Below are 18028 nucleotides of genomic sequence, written 5' to 3' on the forward strand. Positions count from 1 at the left end.
AGAAAAAAAAAAAAAGTGAAGCATCATATAGAACTGCTTACCACATGAGAGTTAAACTTTTCTAGCAAGTTTTCCAGAAACTTTTTGGAAGAGAGAAGGGATGCTTTGTTCAGTTGCTCTTGCCTTAGGTCATAGTCATCGTGCATGGGCTGCATAAAGAAGTAATCAAGAAATATTAGAAGAATCTATAAAAGTGATAAAATGTAGAGATATTTTAGGGAAAACGAAAGGCAGCCTTCAGATGCACAAATACAGCACTTAATCTTAATGGTATGGGAAGGAGATTATTTTCATACAGACATCATCAGTAGAACAATAAATTCATTAAATATGGTTATTAAAGGGGGAAAAAAAAAAAGGTTCTAACAACTGCCAAAACCTCCATATGAAAAAGAGCAAATAGAACTCAGTGAACAGAAGTGCACGTAACTTTGTCTACATAAAATGAGGCCTTTAACAACTGCCCTGTTTTTTACCACTTGCTTTGCATGTGAAGAGATTACAGGGAATGAACAACTCTTTAGCCAATATTTACAGAAACTGGTGCTTAATAATTTGATGATTGTGAAGCCAGGCTGTCAATCACTGCATCATGTTAAAGAGACGTCAACTATCTTTGACAGCCATGCGTCACTGCTCTCTGCACATATCAATAACAGGGAAGAGTAGTTAGAGATGGAAATAAGTGCTTAGTTGTTGCTTGAAAACTAGAGAGCACAAAAAAAAAAAAAAAAAAAAACACAAAAATTGTAAACTCAGCATGTTTTATACTTCATTCTCAAGCTGGCAAGAGAAAAAAAAATCATACACGCTTCTATAGAAAACCGCTTTATATCTTTTTGCTTCTGTATTAATTATCATCCCTAGTGTATTCTTTTAGTGTAAGATATATGACAATAGAGGATGGGCTAAACTTACACACATAAGTGCACAGAGCATGTCAATAGCAGCATGGGTAACGCCATCATTGTTCCTCTTCAGTGCCTTCACTACTTTTACTCCAAGACGCTCCCGAAACCTTTATGTTAAAAACATAATCAAACAATATTGCACAAATTCAAAGCAATAAATACAACCAAAAAACAGTAGTTACAATCTTAGGAGCATCTTTCTAAAGCAGTAAATGTAGCTTTCACCAAACATTCACTGGTGGTGAATCAATCACCTTCATTGCACATTCACCTGGGACGTTAAGTTGCAGAGAATGTTTAGTGAATAAATATACCCCATAGTGACGCCAAACAGGACAAGGAGAATACTATTCATTAGGAAGAAAAGCCTTCTAGAAACGAAAATCACCTGATAGTTGCAGACTATACCAAAGCAAAGATATTCAACACCACTTTTCCAACATTAGTATGTTAAAATCTTAACTAGTAGACCCACTTCAGTCTGGTAACTTTATTTTAGGTGGACATGGATGCAAACAGCTTCTGTGTAAAATTAGATGTTCCTCCTTCAAAACCATTTATATGTGAACCCTAATATAAGCTGTCTAGTTGTGTTCACAAGATTAGATACTCCTAGCTGAAAATTTAAAGGTGTGGACCATTTTTAAGAACACACAGCTGATCAGATCATACACATTTATGATTTTTTTTTTATTATTGATTCAAAGTAAACTATTGGAAAGCACAAATAAGTACAATCAATCAGCAAATCACTGCAGTAAAGAAAATAAAATGAACCTGTTCAAAATTTTCCATACCTTTGAGTTCTTATATGTTCTATCCCCTTTCCCATAAATTACTCTTCTGTAAATAAGGCAATTTATTTTTATAGAGCTCACCCTTGGGGATGTCTGATGATTTCTTGGTATCTGACAGAAGCAGCATTATAATCTATGAACAGCGATCTTTGCAACTTGCTGCACAACTTTAGTCCTCCATACTCTACCCTACTCTGCAACCTTTTTATGGTTGAATGGCTTCAATATCTGCAAAGAGTGGTGCCTGTGGTCTTGTCAAGCAAGAAGTCCCTGAGCCTGCTGCATGGCATTGGGTGGGTGGTCCCCTAGTGCAATGTGTTTTTATCATCAATGTTCTAAGATCCCTTGGGTTCTGCTGTACCCTCTCTGTTTCCCTGAAGGGAATATCTCAAAACACACCGGTATAGAATTCTATACCCACGCTGTTGCGATGATCAGTTATTTTAACATATGCCTGTGTCATTTTTAATAGATGTGTTTTTATAATATATTACAATAAAAATTGTATTTTTATGAATGAATAGTCTGGATGCCTGTAAAATCCCAATCTACACATTTTTTTCTTTATACATTTTCTCTGCTGCAGCCATCAAACGGTTAACTTGGCCCTAAAGTGTCACTAAACCCAAAACAATAAAATCAGTCTGTATATGCAGTAAACATGCTGGTTATACTCACTGTGGAACCTAAGGGGTTAATCATCTGCATTGTGTAAAGGATGTTTGATCCTGTCTTCTCTGATCCTCCCCTTTTTCTACTGTCCCCAATCCATCTGCTGATAGAACAGAGCCTTGGGGGCAAGCTGCACATGCTGTGTTTGAGGTGTATGGTTAGAGAGTATTTTTTCTCTTGGGAGAGTGCAAGAAAAAGCGCTGCATAACTGTATAACTGTGTAATTCTGTATCATAATATTAAAATGTATAATAAATCAGTATTTTCCAGACAGAGGGTCAGGGGTTATGCAGCCTCATAGGACAATAAGGGGTGAATGAAAACTCCTCCTACAAGTTTTAACCAGTGCTCTCTTGAACACTGATACAAGTCACAAGACTACTTTTTACTGCTGACTAGAAAAGGTGTTTAGCAGTTTATATTTACTAAACTAAATGCATTTCCATGTTCTGTGTACTGTGGGAGACCAGATATATTGAATGCAGGGTCCTGGGTTTAGTAACACTAAGTTTTAAATCACTCGTATATGTTGGAAAGTCCAAAAGCACCCATGCAGAGCTTCCAGACTAATAAATACATATTATCCACCACAATTTTCTGATAATAAGCTGCATTCATGTTGCTATCAATTTTGGCTAAATTCACTGTGCTGCTGTAGCTCACAACCCCCCTATACAGCAGAAATCCACCTCCATGCTTCATGGTAAGATTAGTGTGCCTTTCTTCAAACACTCAGCCTTACTGACTACCCTCCAAACATTTTGTTTATGGTTGTGACTATGAAGTTAATTTTAGGACATATCACTCCAAATGATGTTCCAGGACATAGCCTTTGCTAGGTGTTGTATGGTGTATTGTAAGTGGGTGATCTGTGGTGTTGGTGCAGCATAGAAAGGCAACCATTTTACAAATTTTACTATCAAACACAACTGTACATACTGCCTAGGAATTGCAAGATTTCCCATTAAAGAAGCAGATTCTCTTTATTTTTCCTTTACATTTTAGGGCCAGTTCACACCACAAGAAGTCCAGTGCAGTTTTTTTTTCTGCTTCAAAAATGCATGGATAGTAGGTTATATGGTTTCCAATAGCAAAGATCACACCAGCACGTTCAGTTCCAGTGCATTCCAACTCCAGAAAAAAAAAAAAAGTAGAACCTTCTGAATTTTTTCTGCTCTGAACTTATGAGAACGAAGTATAACCCATCCACAACGCACCTAACACATAACAAACACACCGGAAAGCACATGTCCTTATTTAAAGTGTTACTGAACTCAGGACCCTGCATTCACTATATCTGGTCTCCCGCAGTACACAGAACATGGAATTGTAATTATTTTAGTAAGTATAAACTGCTAAATACATTTACAAATTCACAGGAACACATCAAAAAGGCATCAGAATACATCAAAAACACACATGCAGAAACGCATCCAGAATGCATTTCTTTGGTGTGAACCGGCCCTCAAGTCAAGAAAATTTTATACCTTTTAGCTCCTAAATTTACACAAGTAAACTAATGTCATAGCTGTCTGCAAAGTTTCTTATTTATCCATGTCATGGTATAGTCAGTAGTAGTTAGTAATTTTCTTGTACTGTAACATTTCTAGCTTGTCCGAGCCACTTCTTCAGTTCCAATGAGTGTCAGGAATATACCCCAGCATCTGTATCCATACAGGTAGCATGGACACCTTAATAAAATTACCATGGAATGCTTAGATGTTCATTGTTAAAGAACAGGATGGAAAGTGTGAAAACTTTAGAATCACCCTGCTCTAGATACAAAGTGGAATGCTGATAACCTCTGATAACCTACAGTTACCACCAGTATGCCACTATTTCCAAACTTTACACAGTACCAAACATTACACAGTTTTATGAACAGGCAGGTACTAGATTATGGGACGCACTTTTCTAATTACTTCAATATTACCTCTTTAAAGTGGTATTTTTCTTTTTGGGTTTAATACTGCTTTAAGAATGAGCAAACATTTGCTAGTCTTTATCAGAAGTAAAATAATTTAAAACAATTTTATTCAGAACTCCTATGGCCTGACATGTTTTCAGACATACAGAGTTAAATATAGTAAAGCATAGCATATAAATAGGTAGAGTAAAGCTCAATTCTCGACTTTTTGTTTCAGGGGTCAAAGAGCCCTTCATCAGGGCTTGATTGACAACCATGTGAATAGACTGGAAGTGAACTGGACCTTAAAGGAGAAGTTCACCTTTTGTAACATGGGTGTAACATGTTACGATTTGACCGTCCCTTGCACCCCTCTTCCCCCAGATCACCATTATGACAGCTAGCAGAGGATCTTCTCCCCCCTGCTAGCTGTCACAATTAAAAAAACTGCTCCGCCTGCTCGGCCGGGTTACTCATTCACAGTATTTTGTGAATGAGAACACAAGTTCCGACAGCCTTTGCAGCTGTTGGCTTGCAGTTCTCAATGAACTACCACGGCTTTGTGGAGCGCCATAGTAATTCATTCAGTCTTCTTGTCCGTATCTGCCTGCACGTACGAGATGCACGGGCACACAGATACAGTGACAGTCCACAGGACACCTGCATAGTACCAGCAAGCTGGTGATCGCTGGTGAAATGCTTTACAAGCTCCAGAAACAAAAAAATAATAATTGCATATTTATTTTACCTGCAAAACAAAATGTGCATTTTTTATTTTTTGTTAAAAGGTGAACTTATCTTTTAAAGTAGAACTGTAGGCAAAACTTTTTTTCATTTTGGATAGAGTAGGGAGGCTTATAACCACTGTAAAGTTTATTTTTGCCCTCTTTGCTCAAATGGGGAGGTTTACCTTCACTTCCCATCCCATAGCCAAAACAGAAAGTGAAAAGAAATTCCTGCAAATTAATGGAATACCTTTGGGAGCCCTAGGTCACCAGGACTAGTGCCCCAATGGACAATTTCCCCTCTATTACTTTTCTGGGGACAACACAAAATTTGGAATTTTCTTTACGTTCACTTTCAACAATAACAGTAAGCAGGACAAAGTGAACCTCTCTAATGGGGACACGGACAGCAATAAAAACTGACAGGTGTTTTAATACCTTCCCTCTCTATCCAAAACAAGAAAAAAAATGTTTTGGCTTTAGTTACACTTAAGTGTTATTTTTTTCCAGTGCGATGCAAGTACAAGTCTTGTCAGCAGCTGGATTGGCAGCCAAATACAGGGGTCTATTTACCAACAGGGACAACAGTAAAAACTTGACATAGGGCCTGATCCCTCCCCATTCTATACAAAACTAGAAAAAAATTATGCCTATACATATTAGGACACTTGTGACAATCAGGAATAACCTTGAAAAAAATCATCTATGGATCCATTATTTATAGTAACGACATCAATGTCTGCAGTGCCAGTGAAGTTTTTCTGTATGCTGTCGTGACACAGAAAACATGGACTCTCAAACACAGCCAGGATTTGTACATTAAGGCGAAGACTGTGTAGGATGAGCTGTCATATGCTCTAAAGACCAACATATTAAATATTAATTAAAACACCCTACTCCATTAAGTGAGGCTTCTGGCAGTAAGTACAGCAGAAGACGGATTTTTATCATGACAAGCTGATTATCTACTTACTTTGGTAGCTGAGTAAAGGCCAGGAATCCAGCTTTTGAAGCCACTAATCGCCTGACTGCCTGGAACTGGCTTTCCAGCTCTGCATTCGATGCTGCTTGGTCTCCTTCTTGGGAGAGTAAGGATGTAATGGCATTATTTATCAACTTCTCTTTGTTCTCAGAGAAAAGACCCTGTTAAAGTAGATTCAGCAAACACATCCTTTATGTAATATCTATGACTATCTAACAGGTACAGGATGAAAAAGTATAAGATAATGCAACAATAGGTAACAGTACCGCAGGGACAACAGGATGACACAATTTACTATTTTATGGTCCTTTAAATATGCTCACAGATGATCGTATTTCATAGACAAATTAGAGTCCTACTTGTTCTCTACAGCTTGGCTATAGGACTAGCTCCTGAGTTAATGCAATGTTACATTTCAAAAAGTAGTGCAGAAAGGTTTTCTTTTCAGCCCTTTACTTCCTTGCTCCTATGTTGCAATGAAAAATAATGCTCAAATCAGTTACATGGCTTGCAAGTATCATGCACTGACATTTGACTTTTTGGCACACATTTCTTTTGGGGTTACGTTCATGATTAGTACCCCTGGCTCTAATGCTAAAAACATCCAAACCTGTCAATGACTTTTACATGAAAGAAACTTGCCACTTTCCCATTGTACACAGTGTATTTCATGTGCATTTCATTTTTGTTTTCAAAAAGCTCTGAATCTGTACATCTATTGTCTGATTTGCATGAAAAATGTAACAGTAGTTGAAGTCTAACATTGTGTTAACTACTTGTACAGCCTCTAAAAACAGATTCAGCTTTTACATTTAGAAACTGACAATGTTTGCTGTAACAGCTTCAGTTAAACTGCTGCTTGTTGTAATTAAATTACAAACAAAATATTTTGTTTTGTTCTACAGATTCCCAAATTATAACACTAAAGAAGTCATTTAGCATGCATTGCTAAACAGGAGTACAGTTAGGAGTCATAATAAGTTCACTTTTTTAAGCATGTTACATGATACGCCCCTATTTAGGGTATTACATGCAACATGGTGCAAATCAGCACCCCCCTTTCCCGTGATAGCATGCGGGGGGGTGTTTCTCCCCCACAGCCACATTCAAATTTTCTGCAGCTGTGTGTGCGGGCTCTGCTCATTCACAGACTAGTCAGTGCACTTGTAGTCCAGTTACATTTTCTCCAGTTCTGTAACTGAAACCCCATAAACAGGCAAGCGCAGAGAGATATTTGCAGAAGCCTGACATTGCACCTTCAATAACTGAATCAATTCACTGACTGCAGGTGCAATACTTTGTCCTGTAGCTTCTTATGCAACCTTTATATCAGTTGTGTGGATTCTGAAAGAAGTTCAGTGCTTTAAAGGCTACCTGCACCATTAAGGCTGCATTCACACTTGAGAGATTTGGCGCTCGAAGCTCAAAAAACGTTCAAACTTAAAAAAATCAATTGTTCTCTATGGTGCATGTTAACACCTGATTGCGCAAACAGGCACCATAGAGAACAATTGATCTTTTAAGTTTGAGCGTTTTTGAAGATTCAAGCTACAAATTGCTCCAGTATGAATGCAGTTTAAGACCATGTGGCAAACTGACTCTATTGCACAGAAGCCAGTGATCACACTTCCTTAAACGCTAACTGAAAGTCTTAACTCAGTGTGGACACAGAACTGGAGGAGCCTGCAGGAGCCTGGCCTTGCACCCATGATTCACTGATCATGGATGCAATACTTTGTAGGCTCATCTGTAAAATAATACATGCACGTATATTTTTCTGCAAATATATGTGAACACAGCCACTAAACTAACACTGCAACATGGAAAGAAGCTCTAAAAGAATTCTTAAAGCATCAGAGGGTCCACTTTAATCACTAATGGGGATATTTATCCGCACTCCACTGGACACTGAAATGTTACACTACTTTGTGGCTTGTAATTTACATTCAATTTATAAAATGCAAATCGTAGTTTGGATCCCTTTAAGGTTCAGTGCTACAGAGATATTTTCTTTTATTGAGGATGAGACTAGTCACATGATTGACATGTCACATGAACATGCTCTTCTTCACCATTGTTTTTCTCTACATTCATTTTAACAGTGTCCAGCTTCTTTTCACATCCTATAAAAAAAGCAAGTAGAGTGCAATACACATTTGTAATGCTCTCCACTGTGCTTTATAAACAAGTGGTGCGGTTTCTTTTTTTTAAAAAAAAGAAGTATGGCCAAAGCTTGTTTGGCCATACTTCTCATGTGGGTCACAGCAGTGTACTTATTTCTGCATTCCTGTGACCCAGAAGACAGCAGGTTAAAGCCCACTCTCGGCTGACATCACACTGTCCCTCCAGTCTCTGCATGTATCCGGACGATAATGTTGGGATCAACCCAGATGCCTGACCAGCAGCTGGCTCAGCCTCTTGCCACTAAGAGCCTGAGCCAGCCGCTCCCATCCCCTCCACAGCCAGCACTCCACAGAGGGCTGGAGGGGCAGAGCACAAAGCGGTGGCAGGCAGTCCCCACTCTGTGCTCAGAGTAGACTCGAGAACTGAGCAACCAGCGGTCATGTGATCACTCAGTTCTCAGGCTTAAGAGTCAGTGGGGGACCGATGCTGCCACCATATAGTTAAGTATGTATGTATGTAGGTTTGTTTTTTTTCACTTCCTGCACTTCTCCTTAAGCAGCAGTATGTAGGTGGCAAGGCCATATTACAGTTTTGTAACAGAGGCCCTTTTATATTTCTCTGCAAGAGGATATTATTTTTATAGATACTTCAAAGCACTATTTAAAACAATCTATGTATCTCCACTCTCTCAACTAGATCAAACAGTACGATTTATATAAAGAACATAACCAGTTTCTTTCACCCCATGCCCAAATTTTGGCTCCATTAACATATATGGATGTTTTATTTTGAATCTGTTTAAAATCTGTTCATTATTTTATCATATAGTCTCCTAAAAACCTTTAATTTTCAAATAAAAATAATAACTTTAGGTGTGAAATCAATTTTTCACATGAAATGGATATAATTTTGGGAAGCAGTATTTTTTTTATTAACCTTTATCTCAGCAAAAAGTATTTTAAGAAGTAGATTCAAAGGAGTGACAACCTGTGCAAAAATCTGTGTGACTCTTACATAAATAAAAAAAAACTTGCTTTAATTACCATGCATCACTGCTTTTTTTACTGAAGGCATGGGTACCCCATATATAGAAACTATACAGAAGGTATGTTGGCTAGAGCTCTTTTGTATAGTTGTGTAATTTATCACAAGAAGTTTTATATTTTTTTTTTGTCAAATGGTAATTCTACATAAATGTTTTTTTTAAACCCTAATTGCAAATTTTATTTTCAGGCTGTATTGTTCCTGCTGCACTTATTCATTTGACCTTCAATTACTTAAACAATTAAAAGATTAGCCATTTCAGAATTTTACAGTTGAAATTAAAGCCAATAATTTTTCTTCTAAAATACAGACAGGGTAGGAAATGGTTAAAAAAAATTACTATTTTTCCTGTCACTTCCCGGAGATGTGACAGGAAGTGGACGGAAATCTCAGCAAACTATTCCCCTTGTAGAAAACTGTCATCTGAACAAATCTCCCCATTGAAAGATTTTCCCTTTATTCCTGTTCTGGGGTCAACACAAAACTTTGGAATCTGTAGAACTTTTTTTGTCCTGGTGAAAATAGTGACAAGAAAAATGGAAGAGTGAATCTCCCCAATGGGAAAATTTGCACGAATAAATACCTGACAGAGGTTTTAACTCCTTGCCACTTTATCAAAAACTAAAATAAACATTTTAGCTTTAATTGTCCTTCAAGTATCTCGCAAAATATGCTTTTATATTTAAACATCAATGGGATTAAAATGTGCAAGATGCAATATGCAAAGAAAAAAATTGTTACCAAATAGTTAAATGTATATAAAAATACTATAGTTCCTTGTTCCAGTTAGGAAAGTTCAGGTCAGCAGAACTAATATACCCCATACACAGTCATGCAACTGAATTTCACCATGTGATGGAGATTAGTTTGCCGTGTCTCATTCTGAGCGGGACAAAAAATAAATATGAAAGCAAAAAATTGCAAGGCAGAGAATTATTGAAGAATATATACTATGTATGCTGGGTATATACCTACATCTTGCGTTACAGCATGAAGAACTCCACTGTAAGAGATATTAGAGTTGAATCTAAAGACAGAATCTGCAAACACTCCATCTGTAACAAAAACACAATAACACTTTTATTCAAAAAACATGCACACATCCACTTATTCAAAAAAAGTGTAGCCTAACAGTTATTAGTAATACAGGCAGTCCCTGAGTTACAAACATCCGACTTACATATGGGTTCATACTTAAGAACAGAGGCAGTGTGACATCACACTGGTCTCAGAAACCACCGGGCGGCCATCTTGTTGCTCACTGCATGCTGCCACCTACTGTCTGGTGGACCTGTCAGCACTGCATGGCCAATTAATCCTTCCCTGTGCTAATGCTGAACCCATTAACAGGTGAAGAATACCTTAACATATAATTCTTGAAGGCAGCTCTCTGTCAATAGGGGCATTACAACCAAGAGTTCCCGAAGCAGTCAAAACAATATGTAAAAGGACGTTTATCATAACAATAGTTCACAGATTATACCCAACAAACTATGGAGGAATCACAGCTCCCTCTTTATCAGGGCTTAATGTAAAACAAAAGACAAAACATTTTTTTTTCATATTGGATAGGGTAAGGAATTTTCCCTTAACTTCCTGTTTTGCGGCCAAAACAGGAAATAAGATGAAATCACTCCAAAGTGACGGAATCCCAGGGTTACCCAAGTTAGTGTTCCCATTGGAAGTTTTCCCCTTTATTCCTGCTCTGGTGAAAACTAGTGTTTTAGAATCACTTGAATCCTTGGGGTTTTTTTTTATAATTGTTGTTGTCCAGTATACTTCATTGCTGGTACTTATAGTGGTTTTAAGCCCTTACCTATACCAAGTGAATTGACAAGCCTCAGATAATACACAGAGATGAAAAACAAATTCTCATACATAAACTGTACTGGTTTATCTGCAGCCCTCTCTTCTCCAGATACATTCAAAGTACACAGATGAAAGACTATTTTTCAGCAGTAGAAGGTAGGGGAACATAGATCTGATGTCACATACTGCAGAGCTAGAGCAAAGAGCTTCATTGAAATCTAAGAGCTGAGTGGTGGGAATGCACACACCTCCTGTACAGAATTAGAGGGAAACATGCACAGCTGAAGCTGCCAGTCACTTGCTGTGTGCTGGAGGGCGGTGTAGCCATCATCCAGGATGTTGTGGAGTCAGCATAGGTTAATATCAGTAACTTATGCAAATAGAGGATAGAGACAGCAGAGAAAAATGGCACTCTGTGCTTCAAACTGAGGCTAGTACACACTCAAGAAGGGTATGCTTTGTTCATTTTTCATGTTAGAGTTTTAAAACCACTTTAAGCCCTGATGAAGGATTAGCTTTGTCTATAATCTGTCACCTGTTGTCAAGATAAAATTTCTCTGGACCTAGTGAAAACTTGTGGAACATCGCTCATCATTATACACATACTATTTAGCAATCTATTAGCATAAATCATTAACTGTTGCTTGAAATTATAACTTACTTGGAGGAGTTGTAAGGAACCTCAAATGAAGACTTTCTACTTCTTCATCCACAGGCACACTCATCAGACCCCACCGTTGCCCCCTTGGAGTCGGGGTCATTTTGACACAAACATCCCTATTTCCGGAAGCTCTGACTCCATCTAAAAGACTTGCCAATAAGGAATCTCTGGGAGAAAATATAACATTTTTATTAAAACTGACAAAAATCAATATTTACTGCTTAAAATGGAAATCCAGACAAACAACTAAATAACCTGTTAAAATACGAGCATTTTCACTCTTTTTACTGTCAAAAGAGTTGTATTTTTGGGGTACTCTGTATTTGAATGGTTTACTTACCTATCTGCCAACAGCTGGTCAAACACTGACTGAAGTTTGGCTGGTTCAGCAAGGCTCAGCCAAATTCAGATTAGTGTGTGGCCATCCCCACTCGATAGAAGCTGATTGTCTGACTGACTTCTGTCGAAGGGACATTAGAGACATGTTTGAAAACCTCTCTCAATTGGCTGCAGCTGTTGATCAGCAAATTCTGACAGTTGCAACTGCGGCTGTTAGAAAACAATGACCCATTTCAAGGAAGGGGAGCGTTTGTATGGGGGTTCCTGCATCCACCTTGTTAATGTGGATGGAGGAATCTGTCAATTTTGTTTTTTTTTTTTTGTTTTTTTTTTTTAAGCTAGCTGCCTTAACGGAGAAAAAAAAATCTAAAATAAAAACAAAGAGCTCTACAAATAACCTCTAGCATATATACCCAACTGTGTACCAACATACCAGGTAAATCATCAAATATTACCTTTCAGTTGAAGAATATTTACGAATTTGTCCTTTGATAAATTCAATGGTAAAGAGTTGAGGATTTTGAGTGTCATAAACAAGTGCAAAAATCTAAGAAAAATAAATGAAAGATAAAACAGGTCTTTGTAACAAAGGATATTATTTGTGCAATACTATATATGAAGAACAGTATGGGCAAGTGTTTTTAAAAATGCAATTGATCCTAGAGGAGAGGTATCATTTTCCCAGCCCTACTCGAAGCTAGGCTAGACCTCACTACTAAAGACTGACTGAGAACAATGATACAGCGAGCTGGCAACGGCTTGGTTGATGAACAGAAACAACAGGATAGCAATGCATATATAAGAAAGTTTGTCAGACATTATATAAATATATATATAAATAAAATAGTTCGTCCTACTGAATGTGTGCTGGGGACACACAGAATGCAACAGAAAATCTATTCAAAGTGAGGGGAGATCCCATCTTCAACAGCTACACCTGGAATAGGTGTCCCTTTTGGGAAAGTTCCTCTTCTGCAGAGGAGCCTTGACATGGGCACTGTGGCTTATGCATATTTTTGCAAATGTATGCAAACAAAACCCTCTGTTTTTAATGTGAATTGTCAATTTGTTGTTCTGCAGGCTGGCAGGTGTGCTGGTAAATCTTTTGTTTGTGATGTGCATTGCCCTTCTATGTGCATTTTACTGCAAAGGTTAGTTATAGGTTGAGATGGTTGCCACTTTTTTGTACAGTTGGTTGAACTGAGTGCAGGGACACACTGGATGTCTTCAGTTGCCATTATAGTCTTGCTGGGCATCATGTGTGTCCCTATGCCTTTAAAGAGGAGTGGGCTCCCTTCAGGCACACTTGCATTTAATGTATTCACTGCTTTATGTGCTCCAACTTGGGAGAGTCTGAAACTTTTTGGTAGCACTCTACAGAGTAGCCTTGATGTGGGCACTGCGGCTTATGCATATATTTGCAAATGTGTACAAACAAAACCCCGTTTTTAATGAGAATTGTTAGACAGGGTCAATTTGGTTGTTTTGTAGGCTGGCAAGTGTGCTGGGAAATCTTTTGTTTGTTAAGTTGAATAATGCCTGTGCTTAAAAGTGTAGGCTATTTACATACCTCCTGATGCCTGAATAAAAAACTCCCAGAGATGTCATCATCCTGCCCTGCCTTGTTGCTAGGATGTTGCCAAAACACTCCCAGCTGTTGCTGTTCACCACCATCATCACAGGAGCTGGCTCTCAGAGCTACTGCATCAGGATATTGAAAGCATGTGGGGGTTGAATCAGAGAAAGTGCTCACTTCTGTGATGGTGGAGGTGAACAAATAACAGCTGGAAGTGTATTAGCAACAAGGGAGGATTGGGGGGCGGTGGATTGGGGTTAGCGTAGGTACGCAAATGGCCTTCACCTACAGTTGTGTCCAAAATTATTCAACCCCCACTGAAATTGAGTGTTTTGGCCAGTTTGACATTGCTTTTGATCATTCAGTCATCTTGCTTACATTTACATTAAAGAGGCACTTGTAGGTCAGACAAATATAACATAACAGTTATAATGAAATAACCACAAATGTCTTTTCTGTGCTCACAGCATTATCAGTTTTATTCAACCCCCAAGTGACATTCAATCTTAGTACTTAGTACAGCATCCTTTTACAGTTATAACAGCTTTTAAACGTGAAGCATAGCTTGACACAAGTGTCTTGCAGCGATCTACGGGTATCTTCGCCCATTCTTCATGGGCAAAGGCCTCCAGTTCAGTCACATTCTTAGGCTTGCGCACTGCAACTGCTTTCTTTAAGTCCCACCAGAGGTTCTCAATCGGATTTAAGTCTGGTGACTGCGATGGCCACTCCAAAATGTTCCAGCCTTTCCTCTGCAACCATGCTCTAGTGGACTTGGAGGTATGCTTGGGATCATTGTCCTGTTGAAAGGTCCAACGTCTCCCAAGCCTCAGGTGTGTGACGGACTGCATCACGTTTCCATCCAATATCTCCTGGTACTGAAGAGAATTCATGGTACCTTGCACACGCTGAAGCTTCCCTGTACCTGCAGAAGCAAAACAGCCCCAAAGCATGATTGACCCTCCACCATGCTTCACAGTAGGCAAGGTGTTCTTTTCATCATAGGCCTTGTTCTTCCTCCTCCAAACATAGCGTTGATCCATGGGCCCAAACAGTTCTAATTTTGTTTCATCAGTCCACAGAACACTATCCCACAACTTTTGTGGTTTGTCCACATGGCTTTTGGCATACTGCAGTCGACTCTTCTTATTCTTTGGAGACAGCAAGGGGGTACGCCTGGGAGTTCTGGCACGGAGGCCTTCATTACGCAGTGTGCGTCTTATTGTCTGGGCTGAAACTTCTGTACCCACATCTGACAAATCTTTTCTCAGTTCCTCAGCAGTCACACGGGGACTTCTCTCCACTCTACGCTTCAGGTAGCGCACAGCAGTCGAAGTCAGCATCTTCTTTCTGCCACGACCAGGTAGCGTTTCAACAGTGCCCTTTGCCTTGAATTTGCGAATGATGCTTCCTAAGGTGTCTCTTGGTATGTTTAACATCTTTGCAATCTTCTTATAGCCATTGCCCTTCCTGTGAAGAGAAATCACCTCTTCTCTTGTCTTCCTGGACCATTCTCTTGCCTTCACCATGTTTGTAACCACACCAGTAAATGTCTAGAAGGAGCTGAGTATCACAGTCATTTTAAAGCTGCCTAATTGGTGCTTATTATGCTTGATTGCTGCTCGGTGACATCCACAGGTGTTTTCAATACCTGATGGAAAGCACCTGTATGAACCTCTGTTCTTCAGAGTGGTAGTCTTTAAGGGGTTGAATAATTGTGGCAATGAAGAAACCACATAAGAACCATTTACTACTGTATTACATAAACAATTGATGTCATTTTAGTTGCATTTGGGTAGTTACAACGTCCTTGTAGGATTTGATTCTGAATACAATTCCAAATGTACACTATAGTCCCTAAACCCCTTTACAGCATTGGGGGTTGAATAATTTTGGACACAACTGTATATCAAAGGCATTATTCAACTTTGGTCAAAGTTGCACAGTTTTTTATCTAGAGACCTCCTCATCTGCATAGGCAGTTTTTTTGGTAAAGGTGGACTAACCCTTTAGATATTTTCCTAAAAGGAATTCTAATGCCAAGTACACAGCAGTAAATGACTTTTAACAATATATAAAATAATGAAACTTTTCTATGCAAACACTTTGGAAAAATATTGTCACAAGGTTACAGAAAACATTTATTTCAGGCACATTATGTGGAAATAATATTCGGAAAGAAGTGTCTGTTCAGTTGTTTCACATCATCCCAGATTCTGATGTTCAACACTGCAGCCCTCTAGTTTATAAAGATAAACTCCCAGCATATTTTTCAGTTCCACCCCATGCACATTATAAAAAGAACAGATATTGCATTGTGTGTATTTAGATTTCCAAGCATTTCCCAAAGCTGTGAGCTGCAGCTTATGGCAGACGACCAAACATTTATCTTTTGCTTGGGGAAACAAAAGCTAATCTCCTTTACTTGCTAATATGCAAATGGTCAGAGCAGCAATCACAGCTGGCACTCACCTCTCCTAGTGGTTTCAGTGTTGCAATATTGTAGGTTGACGGGTCTCGTTCCACTAGACAAGTTTCAGTAAGTGCTAATAATCTTTTCACAGGCTCCTAAAATATAACACAGATTTAAAAGATCAAATGTGGAACACCACCCTAATAAGATTTTAGAAAATGCTATGACTTTGGAAAACTCAGAGCTCAAAAGACACCAATGTTCAAAAAGTGTGTCCCCATTTGGGGGAAACTGAGAACGCCTCTAGAGCTGCTCTTCCCCTAGCTCAGTGGTCGGCAAGCCGCGGCTCGCGAGCCACATGCCGCTCTTTACACGCTTTAATGCGGCTCTTGTGTGCCGGGCGCCTGCTCCCCTCCCTCCTCTCGGGCAGCAGGGACTCTGCAGCGTGATCCAAAAAAAAACAGCCAGGGCAGCTCGCTCAAATGCAATGATTGGCCAGTCTCGCTGCCACTCACATCCTGATAGCCAGTGATTGGCTGTCAGGATGTGTGTAGGCGGGGCAGCGTGACGAACGTGAGAGGAGCTAGGCTCCTCTCACAGTCCGCCCTGAAGACCAGAACGGCGCGGGAACACGGCGAGAGAACGCGCGGAGCAAAGGTAAGTGAATTGACACAGGGGGGACTTGGCTTACTACTTGCTACTTACTTACTACTACTATATGAGGGATGAATTAATATGGGGGATGAATTACTATGGGGGATGAATTACTATAGGGGGGATGAATTACTATAGGGGGGATGAATTACTATAGGGGGGGTGAATTACTATATGGGGGTGAATTACTATATGGGGGTGAATTACTATATGGGGGATGAATTACTATATGGGGGATGAATTACTATATGGGGGATGAATTACTATATGGGGGATGAATTACTATATGGGGGATGAATTACTATGGAGGATGAATTACTATGGGGGATGAATTACTATGGGGGATGAATTACTATGGGGGATGAATTACTATGGGGGATGAATTACTATGGGGGATGAATTACTATATGGGGGATGAATTACTATAAAAACTTATTGAAACTAAAAACAGTGTACCATCCTATGTATTTTCAGTTTTAAAAATGTGGCTCTCAAAATAAATTTCAATCGTGGTTTTGGCGAGATTTGGCTCAGTTGAAAAAAAAGGTTGCCCACCACTGCCCTAGCTCTATCTTGACATCTTCCCATTACCCCCTGCCCCCCCCACCCAACTCTTTTTTTCCCATTTCACAATTACCCCCTTCCTTCCACTTTTTTGAATTGGTATACTAATTCTTTTGGCCATACAATATGGTCCATCTTGGTCGACTGATTCGACGAGATGGTCCATATGCTCGCAATATATAGCAAATTAGGTTATCCTATACATCTGTACCATGAGAAACCTAATAGCAGTTAACCGGTTTCCGCCCGGCCTATGGCCGAATAGCGGCCAGCAATAAGCAAATTGTGTAAGAAAAAAAAATATATAGATCACTTCCCCAAAGTAGTACAATGTTACTATGGTAACATATACTACTTTGGTCGTAGTGAAATATGAAAAAAAATCTTAAAAAAGAGATAAAAATGTAAAAAAATTAAAATAAAATTTATTTTTTTTTATTTTTTTTTTCCTTGTACTGTCACCAGTCAGTGTCCCTGATCACCGCCATACCAGTTATATGGTGACGCTGTACGGCACTGGTGACAGTATGTAAAAAAAAAAAAAAAAAATAGTGAAAATCATTTTTTTATTTCTTCATTTCCGAAAAATGACAAAAAAATTAAAACTTCAAAAAAACTCGCCATGCCGGTTATGAAATATGTTGGATTGTCTACTTTGCAAAAAGGGGTAATTTGGGGGATATCTGTACTGTTCTGACATTCTTGGACCTCAAGAAATTAAATTGGCTGTCAGTACTTCAGGATTGATCAATATTCAGATCTATACTATAGTTTGTGAACTCTATAACTTTCCTACAGACTAAATAATACATCCTAATTTGGGTTATTTTCACCAAAGACATGTAGTAGAA

The 18028-nt window shown here is 38.9% G+C and overlaps 1 protein-coding gene across 1 annotated transcript in view; it reads right to left on the bottom strand.

Moving 5' to 3' along the window:
* Positions 1–41: 41 nt before the first annotated feature.
* The window catches only part of LOC149435312 (dnaJ homolog subfamily C member 13-like), a gene marked incomplete at its 3' end in the record, with an annotated part of 119176 nt that continues 101189 nt past the window's right edge, over positions 42–18028 (bottom strand). Inside the window, exons 8-14 of the mRNA XM_089662798.1 lie at positions 16019–16114; positions 12426–12517; positions 11632–11798; positions 10137–10216; positions 5985–6154; positions 919–1018; positions 42–149 (exon numbers count right to left, since the gene is read on the bottom strand). Of these exons, the coding sequence (XP_089518924.1) occupies positions 42–149; positions 919–1018; positions 5985–6154; positions 10137–10216; positions 11632–11798; positions 12426–12517; positions 16019–16114 (813 nt within the window). The remainder of the gene's footprint in view (positions 150–918; positions 1019–5984; positions 6155–10136; positions 10217–11631; positions 11799–12425; positions 12518–16018; positions 16115–18028) is intronic.

This window comes from Staurois parvus, unplaced genomic scaffold (assembly GCF_062004578.1).
Source record: "Staurois parvus isolate SC_StPar_1 unplaced genomic scaffold, SC_StPar_1.0 ptg001545l, whole genome shotgun sequence".
In the NCBI taxonomy this organism is placed as follows: domain Eukaryota; kingdom Metazoa; phylum Chordata; class Amphibia; order Anura; family Ranidae; genus Staurois; species Staurois parvus.